This window comes from Diadema setosum, chromosome 7 (genome assembly GCF_964275005.1).
Source record: "Diadema setosum chromosome 7, eeDiaSeto1, whole genome shotgun sequence".
In the NCBI taxonomy this organism is placed as follows: Eukaryota; Metazoa; Echinodermata; class Echinoidea; order Diadematoida; family Diadematidae; genus Diadema; species Diadema setosum.
Window position 1 is genome coordinate 32,321,873 of NC_092691.1, and position 21,284 is coordinate 32,343,156.

The following is a 21,284-nucleotide window of genomic DNA, read 5'->3' on the forward strand; positions in this document are numbered from 1 at the left end:
ATTGGCGATGGTCCGCTGGCCATTGGCCACCCAAAATCACGTCGGACTAGCTAAAAATCATAAAATTCTGAAGTTACTAGTCCGTCTGGCTAGCCAAAATATTGCTTCAGTGTTAAAATTGATTCTAAGTAGTCCGCCTGGCCAGTTAAAAAAAAAGTTAAGTGCGACCCCTGTATATATGACATGCCAGTATGTTCCCCATGGATAGGTGAAGATATGAGAATATATGCAATATGCTTGTCCGGGTGTATGTGACATACCTATTCCTCAGGGATAGGTGAATATATAAAAATATATATGCATATATGTCAATATGCTTATCCAATCATGGGGATAAATAGTTAAATCATGTTATGCCTTTCATGTCAGCTCCTTTCCCAGACAGAAAAATAAGGGGGGGGGGAGCCCGAGGAGTCCAAATGCAATCCTAAATTGTACTTCTTGGTCTTTTTCTTGAAAACCCCATGATAGATTTTCACCAAACTTGGCAGATAGCATCCCTTGGGGATTAGAATCTCAGTTTGTTCAAATGGACACCATGCTCTCCTTGGACCTTGGGGGCTGCAGGGGGCCCCAAACCCCCCAAATTAAGGAATCTTTAAAACTTCTTCTCTGGAACCAGAAGGGATGGAGCTAAGTCGATACTATGAGTTAGTACTTTGATGACGGCAGTTTCAAGTTTGTTCATGGTGGATCTAGGGATGTCCCCTTTGGAGCCCGGGGGAGGGGTCTAAATGGGGGCCCTAGGGGGAATAGGATCTCATTTTTTTCAAATGGGCACCATGCTCCCCTTTTGGGACGGGGGGGGGGGGGGGGGGGGGGGGGGGGGGGGGGGGGGAGGGGGGGGGGGAGGGGGGGGGAGGGGGGGAGGGGAGCGGCAAACCCCCCAAATTGAGAAATCCTTAAGAAATACCCCCCAAAAACAACAACAACAACAACAACAACAACAACAAAACAAAACAAAAAAACAAAACAAAAAACAAAACAAAACAAAACAAAACAAAACAAAAACACAAAGTGATAGAGCTAAGTACTATGAGTAAGTACATTGATGACTGTAATTTAAAGTTTGTTCTTGGCAGATCCAGGAGTGCCCCACCCCCCCCCCCCCTCCCTTTGAACCCATGGGGCCTAAATTGTACATTTTATCTTCTTTGCAATGCATGGTCAACTCATCACCAAACTTGGCAGGTACTATCACTTTCAAGAACTTTGCAAGAGTGAGTGGAAGGTGAACTTGCGATACTCATTCGAGTACGAGACCCCTGGGTCTCTTTTTGAACTTTGTTTTCTAATACTGCTTTACATCTACAGGCTTACCGGGATTTGACCCTCATCACAAGAGATGGATTCGGACTAGTGTGGTCAAGATTGAATCAACTTGTTATCGAGAAATACACAAAGCTCCAAGAAAATATCAGAACACAGGTAAAGTACTGTATATCTCTATTCAATATAACATTTTTACACTTGGCTGGGTGAGGTGAATTTCAACTGTTTTTTATTCATTCTAATCAGAATGCCATATCATATACTTCTACCATTTGTGTGACATACAACAAAGTAATTCCAGGAAGATTTGCTGTTTCTTTTTCTCTCCTTTTTTTTTTTTTTTAAATTGAGTGCACTGCATAAAGTGCTGTTATGTCAGTGGTAGTTAGTGCCGTGGAAAAAAGAAAAATTATCTGAACTGGAATACATTGAAAATGATAAAGCAGTGTGGTGCATTTGTCCACATTCTCACTATGCCATGTTTTTATTAGAGGTGGGCTATAGAGGGTGACATTTTCAGAACATGCTCATCACACCTTAGTTTGATGACTTTTTACCTACTGACACCATTTTTGAAAAAAAGAACGAAAAAAATGCAAAATCCGGGGTGCCCCGGCCGAAATCGTAAAAAATCCAAGATGGCCGCCGTTTTGGCTTTAAAAAGACATTTTTAGCCATAACTCGGCCATTTTTTGGTCTATTGTGATGATTTTGGTGTCTAACCCCATGTTTTTGGGGTCAAGGAAATGGATTATCATGATAATTTTAGTGTAAAACCTAAGCTTCGACATGAAACTAACCTTTTCCCCATATTTAGGGTTAAATTTCCTTCTCCTTTACCCCTACCCCAACCGCCATTTTTTGCACTTTTTTCCGTATTTTTTTTCAAGTCATGTTAACTACCATACTCTTAATAACAAGTTCTAGCAATCTGTTTTTTTTTTTTTTTTTTTTTTTTTTTTACTACCGACAATACAGCAAGAAATATACAAAATAACTTACGGTATACATGTATGTGTCATGCCAATACTGGTCATGTGGCTGGTGCATTCAGAATGCATGGTAACTGTGGAACCAGTATTGTACTGTATCTGCCTTATAGTGTCCATTAACATTTTGGTCCTAAGACCTTTAACAATATAGATAAATAGATATGATAATAAATATTCCTTCTCCTTTACCCCTACCCCAACCGCCATTTTTTGCACTTTTTTCCGTATTTTTTTCAAGTCATGTTAACTACCATACTCTTAATAACAAGTTCTAGCTATCAATGTGGTGTTTTCTTGCAACAATACAGCAAGAACTATACAAATAGCTTACATTATACGTGGTTTACATATGTGTCATGCACTACAGATCTGAATACCAAATGTTTATCAGCACTGCAAAGCAGATACAGTATAAGCACTGGCTTCTGTTACAATGTACCATACATCCTGAATGCACAAGCCACACTATACCGATATGTGCATGACACATATATGTAAACCATATATGTAAGTTATTTGTTATTATTTATATTTATTTATTTATATTGTTAAATGTCTTATGACCAAAATGTTAATGGACACTACAAAGCAGATACAGTATTTAATACTGGTTCCACAGTTCCCGTGCATTCTGAATGCACCAGCCACATACCAGTATCAGCATGACACATACATTGTATACCGTAAGTTATTTGTATATTTCTTGCTGTATTGTCGGTAGTAAAAAAAACCAAAAAAAACAGATTGCTAGAACTTGTTATCAAAAGTATGGTAGTTAACATGACTTGAAAAAAATGCGGAAAAAAAGGCAAAAAAATGGCGGTTGGGGTAGGGGTAAAGGAGAAGGAAATTCAACCCTAAATGTGGGAAAAAGGTTAGTTTCATGTAGAAGCTTAGGTTTTCCACTAAAATTATCATGATAATCCATTTCCTTGACCCCTAAAACATGGGGTTAGACACCAAACCATCACAATAGACCAAAAAATAGCCGAGTTATGGCCAAAAATGTCTTTTTAAAGCCAAAACGGCGGCCATCTTGGATTTTTTACGATTTCGGCCGGGGCACCCCGGATTTTGCATTTTTTTTGTTCTTTTTTTCAAATATGGTGTCAGTACGCAAAAAGTCATCAAACTAAGGTGTGATGAGCATGTTCTGAAAATATGACCTAAAATTGACCCTCTATAGCCCACCTCTATTTTATATATTTTGTCCTGTAGGTTGTGTGGTTTGCACGGGAGCTAGTCAAGAACTCGGTGGTTAATGCAGATCAAGTTATCTCGTCTCTCATACGGCAAATAGCAGGTAACTATCGTTGATACATTAGTGGTAATAGTGTAAATTATTGAACAGGAATTAGTTGCTCAAGCCAAACCTGTGTGTACCCAGAAAAAGTAACAATACTGGTAATATGACACATAGTTATGTGGTAGTTTGTATGTGGCCCAGAAAAGAAAAAAAAATGAAAATAGCATGACACATGATTAAGCATTATGTATATTGCTTTGCGTTATGTATATTGCTTTGTATTACTTATTGTGTAAATAAAATCTTTTGAATTGAATTGAATTGATTATGGTTCCGTTAACCCAGAGATCCTGTCATTATATTTACTTTACCACTGCAAAGCACCCAGTGTTAAATTTTGGTTCAGAGCGACGTTGTGGATAGAAGATTCTGCTGTAAGACATTCAAATTAGACAGGATTGCAACCAACAATCCCATGTTCAAAGAGTATGTGAGCTATATTTGCAGAACCTCAAGGCTCCCAATTACCTGTCAGAGGAGATTATCTCAGAAGTACTCGGCAAACTGCCCAAGTGTCTTCTTACAAACCATTTTCGACATGAAAGAGATACTAGAATTATCTTTAGAACTCTCTGAATATGGAGAAAAGGAGACTGCACCTATATACTGTTCGAGCTGGTAGATTGCATTGAATATACCATTTTATAAACACTGAAAAGAAAACCAACCCAGACATATATTGTGCATACAAGCTCTTCTGCAGCATTTTATAAATGCACCTTGGTGTGTCCAGTCTGAACTTGCCCCAGTCCCGGCATTGATTCATGTCGGGTGTATGAAGCGTTCATACTGCATGAGAGCACATGGCAAGGCTCATAATGCTCAATGCAAATGCACCAGAGACAGACTTTAGTGCTGTAAGCTTTGCTGATACTTACCTCCATGCAGATGTAAACATTGACTAGTGGTGAGCTAGGATCAGGGGAAGGCTAAACACTATCAAGCACATTGTTGAATAAAAAAATATGTTGAAAATTTATTTGTTTCTACATCCAAGAGACTTTTCACCCATTTCCAAATAACTACAGTTTGTCCTCTTCAACTATTAAACATTTTATGATCAGTGTAAATGACAATTATTTTAAACTGCATTTTCAGAATAAGACCTTGGCAAGTGGTTCTTTGTGTTTGCAAATTTTGATAGGTTGAATGGAAATGGATTGAAATAATAAATTGCTTCATCAGTCATAATATTGTTATTCATATCTTTATACCCCCGTCAAACGAAGTTTGAAGGGGGTATATAGGAATCAGCGGACGGTCGGTCGGGCGGGCGGTCGGTCGGGCGGTCGGTCCGTTGCAAATCTTGCGTCGCAAACTACTTCCTCAGTTTTCAACCGATTCCCATAAAACTTGGCACAGATGTGTGCCTTGGGTTGTAGATGTGCAAGACGTATTTTTTGACAGTACCCAAAAGTATGTTGCCATGGTAACGGCATATTATGGGCAAAAATGGGTACAAATCTTGCGTCGCGAACTCCTCCCACAGTTTTTGATCAATTTTTATGAAATTAGGTACAGATGTTCATCTGAATATGTTAATGTGCAAGACACATATTTCCGCAGTGGCAAATAGTGCGTTGCCATGGTAACGGCATGTTATTGGTAAAATATAGGGCAAAATGCTTCATGGCAAAACTGCTTCATCGGTGTTCTTCCAATTCTCATGGAATTCATATTGAATGTTTGTCTTAGGATATAGGTCAGCATGACACATTTCTTGACAGTGACAAAAAGTATGTTGCCATGGTAACAGCTCACATATTATGAGCCAAAATGATGGAAAATTTTGTGTTGCAAACTACTTCCTCAGTTTTTGCCCAATTTCCATGAAACTTGGTACAGATGTGTGCCTTTGGTTGTAGATGTGCAGACGCATTTTTCGACAGTACCCGAAAGTACGTTGCCATGGTAGCGGCATATTAATGGTAGAAGATCAAGGAAAGATCTTGCGGATTTAACTACTTCCTCAGTTTTTTGACCAAAGCTTATGAAATGTTGTTTTGACCAAAGCTTATGAAATGTTGTTTGGCGGGGGTATAACCAGTCGCTGTAGTGACATTTCTCGTTGTTTCTATTTCTGTAATCTTTAAAAATTATTGATATCTAAATAGATTATGTAAGAATCCAAGTCCAAATGAGAACTTATCTATTTTGCTGCTGGATTCAAGGAATATTTTTTTTTTTTTGAATGATGATATTGTTTTGTGCATTTTGGCATAGTTTGTGAGAAAGTTCCCAAAAGTTCAGGGCACATGTAAGTGCAACTTGTACATGGAAAATGACTTCTAAGGTTTGTGTGTGTGATTTCTAGTGTCCCATTTTATTTACATTCTCAACTGCACACCTGTGATCAAATTTAATCACAACTCCATTGATTATCTGATTCCAGCATTGATGCCCTTGTGCATATGTTTTCTTCCAACCAGGTGGTGATATCTCACCAAAGAATGTCTGGCTTGCAGAATCAATGCTTGACCTCTTCACGGAAAACAGGTACAGTGCTGCATGAGTTTACACCAATAAGCTAGTTTCTGTGCTAATGTTTTGAGTTGATGTATCTTTTCTGTAAAACTGTCCTCCCAGAAAAAGGCACCAAATTGGCCGAGCTGACTTGGGGATAGATTTTAGATGGTGTTTTAATTGCGGTCATTAACAGGAAAGCATCAGGCATCACAGAGAGCAATTGATAAAAAGGCAGTTTTAGGATGTCACGAGTACTGGTTGAGCATGTAACAGTGCAATTATTAGTCATGAATGCGAAAGTGGGTGACAAGCAGATTTGTCCTGACAACGTGTGATGCAACATGTTTTTACGAGCAGCTCTATTTGAGTGAGACTGGATTTTGATAAATTTTATCTGTAGTAGAGGATCAGTTCAATCCCATGTCTTATCGAAAGCATGATTTGTGTTTGAGCCATGTTGCTCCACTGCAGTGTATATGATTCAGTTGAAGTGCAGTGTAATATTCCTCTCAGTTTTCAGTGCAAGCATTTATTTATTAAGTGACTGCAATTACTGTAGTTGTTTCACATTGTTAACATGTTTCCGTTTTTGTATTAGCCTGGAGCTATAGAAACTTTATATCAATTTTGTGATTTGATGAAAGTGAAAGATGACATGTTTCTCATCATACAATTTTGCAGTACCAGCAAATACCGTCCACTCTTCACAATAGGTAGTCATACTGGAATTGTACTTGAATAGAATTTACTGTAAATTGTCATTAAGCATACAACTCCTCATGATTGATCCCTGTTCCCCTCCAAATAAAAGTAATTAAGTAAAGTAAAACAAACAAAAAATACTGCGGCAGTTTTACAATGCAGTAGACTGTAATATCTGTATTACCAGCCTCTGTGTTTGAATGCTTCCCAAGTTATCCTTCCTTTAAAGTGTATAAGCAAGCTTGAAAAACAAAAGATACAACCCCTCCCATAATTGAAAGTAAACTTGACGAAACACATTCACTTCTTTTGAATCAATAAGTAGTACAATTCCAACAGCTATTCACTGACAGGGGATTGCAGTGAATTCTGCTTCTGCCGAAGTGTGTTTAATCATTCATTATGGGTTCAGCAAGGCATGCTTCTGGAAAAACAAAACAAAAACAAAGTGACAGTAAAATTGTAATGTGTTCTCCCAAAGTGAGATATGAATATTTTGTTTCCTCAGGACGTGGTTAGACAAGCACCCTACCCTCCTTGCAATGGTGCTCTACACGTATCTCAGAATAATTGAAGACCACAGCAGCAAGATGTGGACCCACCTCAGGGAGCGAGAAGTGGATTTCTGCATCCAGTTACTGAGGTCAAAGGTAATGGAAGATGCAGCATCACATCCCTTTCATTCAGATCATGTAGGAAATGAAACGCCCCCTGAAGCAAAAACAAAAAAAAAGTCTTTTATTTACATGTTTCCAACCGCAATGTCAACCTCTATATTGTTACTCAAATGGTGGCAAACCTATGCTTTTTCTGAAATTGCAGACCAAATGGATTTGTTTACGTATGACTTACTTCTCATGCACTGTCAGTGTGGAATATTTCAGTGTGGAAATCGTCACAGATTTCATCCTCAACAGAACTCTTGCAAAAGTGATGATGTGCAAATATCTCTGGAGACTCAACATTAAAAAACAAACAAACAAACAAAGAACTGTACACATATAAACCAGCAGAGCTCACTGAAAATAGCCCAATGATTAAATCTTAATGCGCAAAAGCTTCAACATGTACTATAAATTACAGTGACAAGTTCCATGTCCATATAGGTGTGGTTTTGTGCTGGTGCCTGGAGAGCAATATCTCAGCGAAAGCATCCCTTTTCCAGCTCTGTAAACATGTTTTTGTTACCAAGGAAATATAGCACATCTCTCTCCAATATGATCCAAAGATTTTTGGTTGATGACAGACTCTCTCATGAGAAAATGGGTTGCTTAAGAGTCTGCACCATTTGTTGTCCTAAACATCAATTAGATGACCTGTACAGTAAGAAGAAAAGAGTACTGGAATCAACTCTCAGTTTTATGATTTCTGAGCTATTATAGAAAATGCTCTTGCAAAACGATGTATATGACAGAATGCCACTGATATTAAGTAAGCATTAGTTTTAAGATAATCACTACCAGAAATTTTAGGGAAAAATGCAATGCATCATTGTTCTTGCTTTCCATGGCATGCTAAAGAATATGTGAGGTGGAATCCTTTGTGGCGTGATACGTATATTAACACTCTACTTTGTGATCAGAAGTTGTGTCTGTCACTTCGCCTCACAGGCCGCTATAATTTACATTTAGGTTCAGCCAAGGAAAAATCTTGATTGATGTTGTTTTTTAAAAGGTTGTCCCTTTTGTGCCTTTGTTTTTAAGTTCAACGAGTGCTGTAGAATAGGCAGGGATCTGGTGCGTCTTCTACAGAGCGTGGCGCGCATTCCAGAATTTGAGAAGTTATGGAAAGACATGCTGTACAGGCCGCAGACCCTAAGTCCGCAATTTACAGGTGAGTTAACACTTACTTATCTGTGTTTATAGTGAAGGAACCTCTTGCTGTAGGAAGGAACTTGTGCTGTTATGTGGATATGTTGTTGTTGTAAACACCGTAGCTTTTATTTTGTGTGTATGAAGATAATTGAATTATTAGTTTCCTCTGTAGAAAGTGGGTGATGTACCTTCTTGATGTTTGGAATACCTTCCCATTTTTTATTTCTATTTGACTAAGTGTACAACCAGCATCATGCATCATTTTTTCAGTCACCAAGACATTGCTCCAGTGATAACATTTTTTTTTTCAGAGAGTGAGAGGCAAGTGTTTCATGACCTGAATTGTATGATATCCAACTCACCATTTCCTGCAACTCCTCTAAAAAAAATCTTTGACTTTGCCTACAGAATACCATGAGCAAAGGAAGGTTGTCTCTATAGCATGATTGGCATGATGTGTAAACCTGTAGTTTTTTTTTCAGAGAGTGAGAGGCAAGTGTTTCATGACCTGAATTGTATGATATCCAACTCACCATTTCCTGCAACTCCTCTAAAAAAAATCTTTGACTTTGCCTACAGAATACCATGAGCAAAGGAAGGTTGTCTCTATAGCATGATTGGCATGATGTGTAAACCTGTAGTTTTTTTTTTCAGAGAGTGAGAGGCAAGTGTTTCATGACCTGAATTGTATGATATCCAACTCACCATTTCCTGCAACTCCTCTAAAAAGAATCTTTGACTTTGCCTACAGAATACCATGAGCAAAGGAAGGTTGTCTCTATAGCATGATTGGCATGATGTGTAAACCTGTATTGTTTCCTGTGGTATAAATGGTATTCTTTGACTAACCAAAGTATTTCTCTGTATGACCACTTGTAATTGTATGCTCATTCCATCAGGAATAATGCAGCTCTTGAATCAGCGGACATCGCACAAATTCCTTGCCTGCAGGTTGACCCCTGACATGGAAAAGAAAATGATATTTCTGACCTCAAAGGTAATTGTGAAGTCATCATTTTGTACGCAATCCATGTATGTAAATGACAACTTCATGTGTATGATATCTGATGCAATGATTAGGCGCAGTCCTGAACTAAAAATGTAGTAAGGACAAATTATTTGAGATTGGTGTTCAGTTTTGGATGTTGGTACGAAATATTTATCTCTGAAAAATTTTAGCTGTCAACGCTACAGCCCTCATCAGCGGAATGTCCCATCTTTGCCTTGATCACATGACGGTCAATAAGCGGGTCATAGACTTTCGGAAGTTTGTAGCCCCCACCCCCCCCCCCCCCCACACACACACACACATACCTGTACACACATGATTGTTTCGTTTTACTATAAAGAAATAATCATGTGTATATATTTTTTGGATAGCTTTGTGCTCTGCAGAATGCACAGATACAATCAAATGTAATTTGCTAGGTTTATTGGAATAAAGAATTATTTTTATGTGTTCAGATGGCATTGTGTTCAGTTGTTTGTCATGACTGCTCTCCCTTTGTATCTTCAGGTTCGATTTGGAAATCAAAAAAGGTACCAGGACTGGTTTCAAAAACAGGTAAGTCATGTTAACAAGACGTACAAATAACAATGCAAATGAAGTTTACAAAAGTTGCTCAATCCTCCTTATTCTCTGTTTCTTTAACATTGTTACTACTTGAGCAACTTTTTTTGTTGAGACACTAGGCAGTTTGAAATGTCCAGTATATTTCTATAAGATGCCTCTCAATGAAATGAAAAGATCAATAAGTTACTAAACAGATGAATAGGCGATAGATAGAAAAATAGATAAATGAATGAATGAATAGATAAATAGATGAATAAGCAAACAAATCAATAGATAAATGAATAGATGAATATGCATATACATATTCATATTTATATTTATATACATGTTACAATAAAGATGAGGGGAAGAAATTTTAATGCAGTATTAGTGTCCAATAACTCTTCATGGTTGCACCAAATTTTCAACACATTACATGTCTTCTTAAGATGACTGAAGTGCAATTGAATAAGTAACAAATTGGCTCTTCCGACCTACCTTTGCTCCGCCGCTTTCAATGTAGTACCTGGCAACGCCGGAGAGCCAGTCACTACGCTGTGACCTGATTCGCTACATCTGCTGCTGTATTCATCCGTCCAATGAGGTGCTGTGCTCAGATGTCATTCAGCGATGGGCCGTCATTGGCTGGCTGCTCACCACCTGCACTGTGAGTTCATTTCCCCCGTAGCCCTACATACTGTGTATGCCATATATTCAGTCACTCTAATTTTTTGTGTGTCCAAAAAATTGAGAAAAAACAGTGACTTTCATGGATCTATTTCACTAATTTCATAAGATGTGCATGATAGGTTTCTCAATATCTAATGAGGTAAAACATGTATGATTTTCACATAAAGATATACTTTATTTTTGTGAAGAAGGGACTACAATTTTGCGCAGGCTAGCATAGATTACACCACTGATGCGGGGTACGCTACCTGCCTAGCTGCCAGTGCACTTGGACGGCAGCTATATACATTAACATTGTGTCTCCCATATCCGGCCAATTCGCTTATCCGGCTGAGCGCCGTTTCCGACATGGCCAGATAATCGAGGTCGAACTGTAGTTTATATTTGTGTGACGTTTACTGCATTCGCGAAAATTAAAACCCTGCAAAATATATGGTGTATACAGTAGTCTGGGCTAATTTTGGCTCCCCCCCCCCCCCCCCCCGATATTACATGTATAACAAGCAAAACATTTGCATGCTTTTGTTTTTATGCAAGTTTCATGTGTGAAATGCACAAAAATTTCCACACTGCAAATTCCCCACATTGTGGTTGAAAATTTTCAAGTACCCTGTATGAACACTTTGTGCAAGTGTAGATTGTGACACTCGGTGTGCAAGGGTGTGAATTCTCTATCTTTGGTAATTTCTTCTGTAATGGTCTTAACACTATGCACTACACTATGGTGCTGAGTGTATGTTTGACATCAACTGTGGCATGCTCGTTGCAATTTGATTCCTGCCACCGCAGAAACTTGAAATGTACTTGTGGTAATTGCATTTACTTACCTAACATATGATATTTTAGAATCCTGAGCAGAATCGGGATCATTACCGCAAGAAGTGGCTACTCATGAGGTAAATGTGATAGTACTCAATTCATGGTCGCACTCAAAACATCTTCCTCATAAATAGAATTCCACTATCATAAAGTCAGATAAAGAAACCTTTAGCACTGAAACTAGATTAAAAAAAAAAGAAAGCAGTGATGATCAGAAGAAAGTCAATGATGACTTCACGTGATTACTTTGCAAATGGATGTCTGTACCTCTGTACTTTGCTTCTACACATGAATCTGTGTCAATCTCACTTTCTGTGGCCCTTTAATTGTGTGCATGTGATGTAATATTTCCTTTTCTTTTTCCTTTCCATTAGTCCAACGTGGCTGCATCCTGTGCCAAGTTAGCCTTGTTCTATGACTGGCTGTTCTTCAACCCAGTGAGGGGAAATATCATGGATATAGGTAACAAAGTCTCAGATTTATTATGTATTACTCTCTGTGATTTGACATAGCTTACCAAAAAACAACAAATAGATGAAACGAAATGCGTCTAAATTTTGATCTGAGTGAATGATTACCAGTATACAGTAAACATCAATCTTTTCATGGTATTGGATAAGATGTATTACTTTGATAGGAATGAAACGTGTCAGAGACCATGCTGTCCAAGAAATGCTGACACAGATTTGAGTGTGTGGGACAATGCTTTATCAGTTAGATTACTCTTTGTTTCATATCTTTGAGAAACCTAAACGTTGATCTTTCAGCAATCGTGTTACACACCTTAAATGTGAAGCATGCCTTTACTTATGCCTTCCTCAAAACTAGTATGAATAGGAGAACTGGGTGATTGGGAAGGTTTTGCTTTCAAAACCACATATTAAGTCAAAGGGTTATGTCTAGCTCTAAAAGGTACCTGATATCCTACAGACATAAAGTGTCAACAGTTCTACAACAGTTCTAAAAGAGCACTCCTACGTATACCAGAATTATTCACATGTAGATCTGGTTCATTAAATAAACATCATACATTATGCATAGTTGCTTTGCCAATCAGTATGTCTTTCTTTATGCACATTGTCTGCTTCCTGAGCAGAGCCTGCCATCCTCGTCATGCATCACTCGTTACGAACCCACCCGGCCATCACTGTCACGCTTCTCGACTTTCTGTGTAGGGTAAGATGGAACAAAGTTTTTCTACATTTATGTGATAAGTAGGTACCATACCAGTAATAGTGGTGATGATGATGATGATGACTGAAGACGATGGGTGTAATATCGAATGATAATGACACAAACAATAGCGACAACACTCTACATCTATGTGTAAAGGATACTTGATATGAAGTAAGTTGGTGAAATTTTTGCTCATTGTTCCGCATGTTAGAGGTCAAAGTATTGAAAATTAAATGTTCTTATTGCTACGCTCTATCATTCCTTTTCCCATAACATTAAATGTTGTAGTCATCCAGCTAATTTCATTTGATGTCCTTGCATCAAATCTTTGCTCCACAGGAATATTTATGTTACAATATGAGTAGATTTCTGGTTCTTTCAGAGCTGCATGGAATGATTTTCTTGTAGCTAAAATTATTTCTTTTAAAGGGTCAACTTTTTAAGTATGTAATCTATCATCAATTAATTCTTCTCTCACACAGGAACTGAAAAAATCTGTATTGTTATGCCTCCGCCACGAAGTGGTGCCGGAGGCATTATGTTTTCGGGATGTCCGTCCGTCCGTACGTCCGTACGTCTGTACGTACGTCCGTCCGTCCGCATTCGTTTACGCGATAACTTAAGTAATATAGGCTGGAATTTTACCAAACTTGGTCCAAGTGTAAAGTATGATGGGGCAATTACTTGATTAGATTTTGGGTGAAATCGGCCTAAGGTCAAAGGTCAAAGGTCAAGGTCAAATCATGAAATTGTATCCGTTTACGCGATAACTCCAGACTGGATCAGGCAAATTTCTCCAAACTTTGTGCGAGGATGATGTATGATGAGACAATTACTTGATTAGTTTTTCAGTGAAATCAGACCGAGGTCAAAGGTCAAGGTCAAGGCCAAATCCTAAAATTTATCTGTTTACGTGATAACTCAAAATTGGATGAAGCAGCTTTCACCAAACTTGGTCCAAGGATGATGTATGATGGGGCAATTAGTTGAGTAGATTTTAGTGACATTGGCAAGAGGTCAAAGGTCAAAAGGTCAAGGTCAAATGCTAAAAATTTTACTATTTCCCCCATATCCATGCCATGCCCGAAGGTATTTTCTTGAAACATAGTGTAGACATACACTACTGCATAAAGATTCTCCAGAGAGAGTCTCATGTCATAAGGTCAAAGGTCAAAAGGTCAAAGGTTAGGAGAAAATGTTACAATTTCACTTTTCTCGCAAATGGTTCAATGTATCTTCATGGAACTTGGTACATATGCATGTACTGACTGACAGGGATTATCATGGGAATTTAGGGGTCATGGGTGAATAGTCAGGGGTCAAAGGTCAAGGTCGACTCCTCGAAATTTTACTATTTCCCTCATATACTAGTATATGCAATGCTTGCATTATTAGTTTTAAAACTTAATATATACATGTATTACCTATTGGATATTCTCTGGGAAATTTCCAGCCAGAAGGTCAAAGGTCAAAGGTTAAGGGTCAAAGGCCAGGTTTAAATGCAAAAAAGTCTATTTTGTACTGTAATTACACTCTTTCTTCATACCTTGAAAATTACTCAATGCATAAACTTATAAAAGGGTCAGTCAGAAGTCAAGTAAAAATCCTCAATTACCCACATACGTGTACCTGCACTCTTAGACAATTATAGCAGGGAGGTCTCTTTCCACCTCCCTGATTATAGCAAACCTAGTTCAAGGAAAGTGAACATTCAAGATATCTCTGACAAACCTGTCATTTCAATATTTTGCCAGTTATGTGAAACTGTCATCGCACATTGTGAAGACATTGTACTATACACCTATTGGGAGAATCATGCATTATGGCGGAGGCATCAGTCGCCATAGCGACATTTCTAGTTGATTTTGGTATGTTGGTCAGAGTATGAATTCCAGAGCTTAGAGTGAGCTAACTGGTGCAATTTGTGAATCTAACTGTATTTTTAGCTGTGGTGGTATTCTGATTCACCTGGATCATTTGTGTCTCTTTGCCACAGATCATCTACAACTTCTTCCCATCCTTTGAGCCTCAGGTGAAGCAGGGGGTCATAGGTTCCCTGAAGTTCATCCTGGAGAAAAGAGTGCTGCCGTGAGTTCCCTCAGAATTCTTGTTCCTTTAAGAAGCTGAATGATGAGCACTTTCCACACTCTCTCTGAGATCACTCTGCCATTACCCTTTTCACAGTTAACTTGTATATATGTGTGCAATGATGATTTTTGTTGTCTGAGAAATAAACAATTAAGCAAAGACAACAACCGTTAAAAAGTCATCAGAAGTTGAAAAATATTCTTGTTTTCAACATTCTTCATATCAACTGAAAAAAAAAATAAAGCCTTGGTATGAGTAAGAACTGATAAAATTATGTAACTGTAGTTTCATAGAGTTTATTTTGATACATGCACATTTGATAATGTAAATTTCCACTGTCACTTGTAAACTCTCAGTCACTTTTCGTGGAACAAAAGAGCATCAAAGGAGATGATTGACAATTGCATTGTCGTCATATTTGTCATTGTGGTATTCAACACTTGACATATTCCACACTGTGTCTGGAAATGTTGCTACACAAAATGGTAGTAAGCAATTATATTCACAGTCACACAGTCAGTCTAATCTGCTATACCATTTATAATGAATTTGAACAGTTTATTCCATTGTCTTTCAAAACATTCATATATTTTTATTTCCAGATCCCTCTCGCCTTTGTTCGACAACACCAAAATGGACAAGGAGCTTCGAGCGATGATCAGGGAGACATTTTCAGAATTTTGCACGGCAGAAGGTGAGTGAAGCCTCCGCCAGTCACCTTGCTGAGAATGCTTAAAATCATGTGATACACATGCCAATTTTCTTTGTGTATGTGTTGCGATTTGCTCACCTTGCCTAATTTGCTAGTGAAATTAGTAGCAGAAATATTGAAAGGGATTCTGTAATAATTCATTGTCACTAAAATGTGTAGCAGACTTTGTAGTAGCTATGATTGTGCCTGCTTGTGAGGCAAAAGGCAGATTGAAAGTAGTGCAACTTCTGTAGAGAGTTAGGCTTTTAAAGCTTTACAGTAAAGGTGAATGCTTAAAATGATCTTGTCATGTCTGATGGCCGTGCAATGTCTATAAAGAGTTATCTTCTCAAAGTTCTGCTGCTTTAACCCTTTGAGGACGGACTGATTTTTGCTACAGCACGAATTTCTCATAGACACCTGCCCGAGTATACTTGGGACTCGTCCTCAATGGGTTAACAGTAATATGTTTCTTTAAAGGGCAATTTTCATTGTTTGCTCAGTATTACGGGAGGTCAGAAATGGCAAAAGTCAGACTGTACCTTAAACAAGAGCTGTCTTGGATGCATTATCTTGTTTCATTATCATGACAACTTAGAATACAAGCTTATTTACTGTATACACCATATATTTGGGAGTCTAAATTTTCGCGAATCGGGAATTCCCAACGATTTCACGAGTGGTTAAATTCGCGATTGTGGAGTCCTGTACTGGACAGGGAAATGTACATGCGTACGTCACATTCACATCGGGATCAGAGTCAATATTTTCATGTGTCTTTAATTTCGCGAATAGCACCCAAGTCACGAAATTCGCAAAAATAAAAACCTCGCGAAATATTTGGCATATACAGTATTCTGTAGGCCATCTTGAGGATGTCTTAACCTTCTACAGAAAATGGAAATTCCAGAGGTGCTTACATATTTCACATGCATACACAGGTACCTTTAAAGCCTAAGTTGTACATATGCCACTGTGATGCTATATGATTTCTGTACAGTGTTGTATTCTTCTAACGCATGGAAATGGGATCTTTTTTGTTGGTAAGAAAACAACAACAACTACAAATACTCCCATTGACTGCAGGTATATATTGTACTTAAACTGCAGACGAATACATGTTTAACTCTCCTTGTCAATAATGTATCCCATATGGTCGGCATACGTCATTCATCGACACATAGGCAGTCAAGAGTGAACCGTCAGTGATGTCGCTATGTTGCTGCTACTTTACAAACTTCTCATCTAGCTAAACCAGAGAGTCCAGTGCCCGACGCAGCTCCGGAGCCAATCCCCACGACCAACAATAATTCCTCGGGCCACTTTGGCCACGGCCACCGGAGGCACAGTAGTGAGGATGCTGCATTCAGTGATGAGGAAGACGAGGACAGAGGTAGGACTTCATCTGGCATCATCATCATCATCATCGTCGTCATCATCATCTTCATCATCCATCATCATCATCCATCATCATCATCACTCATCATCATCACTCATCATCATCATCATCGTCGTCATCATCCATCATCATCATCATCCATCATCATTGTTATCATCATCATCATCATCATCACCCATCATCATTATCATCATCATCCATCATCATCATCGTCATCATCACCCATCATTCATCATCATCATCCATCATCATCATCACCCATCATCATTATCATCATCATCCATCATCATCATCGTCATCATCACCCATCATTCATCATCATCATCATCATCATCATCATCACCCATCATCATTATCATCATCATCCATCATCATTGTTATCATCATCATCATCATCATCATCATCATCATCATCCATCATCATCATCATCATCATCATCATCATCATCCATCATCATCATCATCCATCATCATCATCATCCATCATCATCATCATCATCATCATCGTCGTCATCATCATCTTCATCATCCATCATCATCATCCATCATCATCATCATCATCATCCATCATCATCATCATCCATCATCATCATCATCATCATCATCGTCGTCATCATCCATCATCATCATCATCCATCATCATTGTTATCATCATCATCATCATCATCACCCATCATCATTATCATCATCATCCATCATCATCATCGTCATCATCACCCATCATTCATCATCATCATCCATCATCATCATCACCCATCATCATTATCATCATCATCCATCATCATTGTTATCATCATCATCATCATCATCATCATCATCATCATCATCCATCATCATCATCATCATCATCATCATCATCATCATCATCATCATCATCCATCATCATCATCATCCATCATCATCATCATCCATCATCATCATCATCATCATCACCATCATCACCATTCATCATTCATCATCATCACTCATCACTCATCATCAGCATCAGCATCATTCATAATCATCATCATCATCATCAATATCTTAATCTTACACAGTATCTTGCAGTTCACTTGCTCATCAGTTCACTATATTTTTCACACTTGAATAATGTTCATTCAAAACTCTGAACAGGACAGCTTAGAAGAAATCATAATCTAAGTCAGATTAAATGACATTAATGTCAGATAAACCATTTTTAGGTTATATTCTGTACTCTACTCTTCAAGGAAATTCCGTCCTGTTACTATGTTACTTTGTATGAAAATAAAAAAAAATTCAAAGAAGTACATTTTAGTGAAATATTTTTGGGAAAAATCAGAGACACTGAGATGTAGGTTTTGAGCAGTTCTTCATTCAGTTTGTACACACACATACACACACAAAAAAAAAATCATCAAGTTTCATTTCTCTCCTAAGAAAAATATCTTTAGACCTGTCCTTGATATATGATAAGAGTAATACATATTTGCATATCCTCCTTAGTAGATAAGTTCTGTCTATGCCCCTGTATTGGAGAAAAATGAAATTCGGTTCAGTCGAAGTTTCCACAGATCTACTGCTCTGATTTTTACTGTTTTCTTACAAAATGTAATACCAGGAAGGAATTGCTCTTGAAAAGAAAAAATAACCAGACTTATTTGTCATAAATGAGGTGGGAGTGTTTGTAGAAATTCTGGCAAAACCTGATGAGGTTCTTTTCACCTGTTTACATTGACTTTAGCCATTCATCGCCATGGAAACTGGTTCCAAGCAACCTTGCCTCTATTGTTGCTAACCATGCTTGCACCTGTTTCAACTAAAGCTATAACAAAAGACTAACATTGTTTTTTTGTACCATATGGAATTTGCACGGTGATTGTAAACAATAAGGTATGCTATAAACACCTGTGTCCTGCACACCTGTTTTATGTAAATTTTGCATTCCGAACCTATTGTGGATGGATATTTTTCAGCTGTTGCAAACAATTGTTTGATGGTGGCACAAACTTTAGCTGGTGCACCTGTTTTGTTTAAATTTCAATGATCACAATACTAGCTTTAGAATAACTAACTTGTCAAGATTTGAATGATCAGTAGAACAGTATTGTAAAACAATCCATATGACCACATTAAGGGAAGAGGGGAAGATCCTCACAGCAGCACTATGTTTTGATTCTTCAGTTTTGACTGCACTTGTTGAAATCAGTCATACTCTAATTCAGTAGGATCTCATCACTTCACAGGGCTGCCAACTCTCACGCATTGAGCGTGAGACTCACACATTTTGGTCCGTTCTCACGCTAAAACTGTATTTCATTTGCATGCATTTCTATTGATCTCACTCATTTTGACTCCTAAATTATAGCATTGGCCTATGGGAGTCTCACTCTCAACTAGAGTCCAGTGTTGGCAGTCCTGACTTCATGACAATAGTCAATGGCGACAACAGAAGGAGCTGACTGCATCAGCAATCGCCAACAGATACATGTAGTGTTGTCCATGGAAGAGTATAGTGAGATAACAAAGAGTATCAAAGTGGTGATGTCGCAGTCTTCTGTTGTAGCTTAATAGAGTTGTCCATACAAAATACCCTTTGCACAAGGCTGTAGAAAGTGGAGTACGAGCATGGTTAGCAGCCATTGTTTTTAGAGACATTCAGGTTATCTGAGGTTGTTTACAACTAATTTATATGGCGATGATTGGCTGTGATGTCACACTTAAGTACTCTGTAGTTTGTTGTTATAGAGGAGCTTTTTTCATCATTGATTCTTCATGATTGTTTGGGATAATAAGTGATCGAATCTGCCATGTACTTTGGATGCAAAGCTTGTTTTGATTCCACCAAAGGACTACAAATTATTGATACTCAAAGTATTACATTGGACTTCATTGGCCAATTCAAATACTGTAAAATGAGGAATGTTCATATGCATTTTAATTTCGCAAATTTGGTGAGCTCCAAAATTGGCGAAATTAAAATGCACAGGAAACTTCTTGTCTGCACCCTATGCATTAAATGCCAATGGTGTTTCGCGAAAATTTCATGCTGTGAAAAAAGTTGGCGGCTCCAATTTGCGAAAATTTCGTGCTGCGAATATATCATGTTTTCCAGCCCTAGCATGTTATCATCACTTTTCCAATTTGTGCCCTGTTGCTAGTTTTGTTCAGATCATTTACTCTAGATATTTTCACAAGCAGTTCATTAGGTTCAGTGGAAGACTACATGCAGTGTCCCCAACAAGTGGGTGACACAATTTCAAGTGGATGGGAATGCAGAAATGTGTATGCCATGGTCAGCTCATGGACTGTGGGTTGTTTCATTGCCTTTGCTGACTAATACCTGAAAAAGTCATATGTAAATATGAAGACAAGAGTTTACTCATAGTTGCGTCTGAAAAGTGAAATATTCTAACTCTGTTTTGCAACATTCTTAGGTGACAGCATATTCGGAAGACAGATAAAAAAGCTGCAGAACCAATTAGGCCCAGCCAAACTTGCTTACTCATTTAGATAAAGAATCATCTGCCAAAATGTCAGTGTTAGTAGCTAAATAAATCCTGAAAGTTTGGTGTGAGAAAAGGTAATTTAAAATGGGTTCTGACTCCCCCCCCCCCCCCCACCCCTTCAGGTCGGCCGAATCCTGTGGACATGCTCTTCAGACCCATCAAGCAGGAGGAAGAGGTGAACTTTGACCAGCTACTGGACGAGATGGACGGTGACATCAAGAAGTTCTGTGCAAGTCTTTTGGAACAAAGGTGGGTTAGGCAGATGTAATCTTGTGACTGTCCCTTCCTAGTTAAGATGAGTATGTGTGTCTTTTTATTGTTGTCATTCTGTATATATTTTTTCTATCTTGTGCATAATTTTTCAATGTATTCATGGTCCCGTTGTACAATGTCTACAATTGAGCCTGCGGGCTGCGATAGATATTGCTCAATAAGATACCTTTTCCAATTCAGTTCAGTTCAGTTCAATTCTTGGTATTCCTGTCATTGCTTGTCTTTGCAGTGAATTCCAGAATAAAAGTTCTGTAGGTGTTTAAGAACGTAGTACTCTCATATTGCATCATTATGCACTTTCAAGGAGGGACGTACAAACATCAAAATATGTCATTGTAAAGCTTATTCTTGTTGTTGCACATCGTTTTATGGCATATTTCATTTCTTTCATGTCACTGGAGAATGATGACAAACTGTAAGCCACAATAAGAAGTGGACCCTGGTCACTCTTTTTGTTATATACCAAAGCTACTGAACTCAAGTACCACCCTTTTTTGATGTATGGGAGATGAAGGTGATAACTGATATTCATTAGTACTCCCATTGTACAAACTGAGGTTATTGTTAAAGGATGTAC

The 21,284-nt window shown here is 38.2% G+C and overlaps 1 protein-coding gene across 1 annotated transcript in view; it reads left to right on the forward strand.

Moving 5' to 3' along the window:
• LOC140230668 (integrator complex subunit 3-like) overlaps positions 1-21,284 on the forward strand; it is a 43,158-nt gene that overhangs the window by 5,242 nt on the left and 16,632 nt on the right. The window contains exons 4-17 of the mRNA XM_072310808.1: positions 1,315-1,428; positions 3,483-3,567; positions 6,000-6,066; positions 7,247-7,388; positions 8,442-8,571; positions 9,452-9,549; positions 10,069-10,116; positions 10,628-10,771; positions 11,988-12,075; positions 12,710-12,789; positions 14,786-14,877; positions 15,480-15,571; positions 16,818-16,961; positions 20,557-20,683. Of these exons, the coding sequence (XP_072166909.1) occupies positions 1,315-1,428; positions 3,483-3,567; positions 6,000-6,066; positions 7,247-7,388; positions 8,442-8,571; positions 9,452-9,549; positions 10,069-10,116; positions 10,628-10,771; positions 11,988-12,075; positions 12,710-12,789; positions 14,786-14,877; positions 15,480-15,571; positions 16,818-16,961; positions 20,557-20,683 (1,451 nt within the window). The remainder of the gene's footprint in view (positions 1-1,314; positions 1,429-3,482; positions 3,568-5,999; positions 6,067-7,246; positions 7,389-8,441; positions 8,572-9,451; positions 9,550-10,068; positions 10,117-10,627; positions 10,772-11,987; positions 12,076-12,709; positions 12,790-14,785; positions 14,878-15,479; positions 15,572-16,817; positions 16,962-20,556; positions 20,684-21,284) is intronic.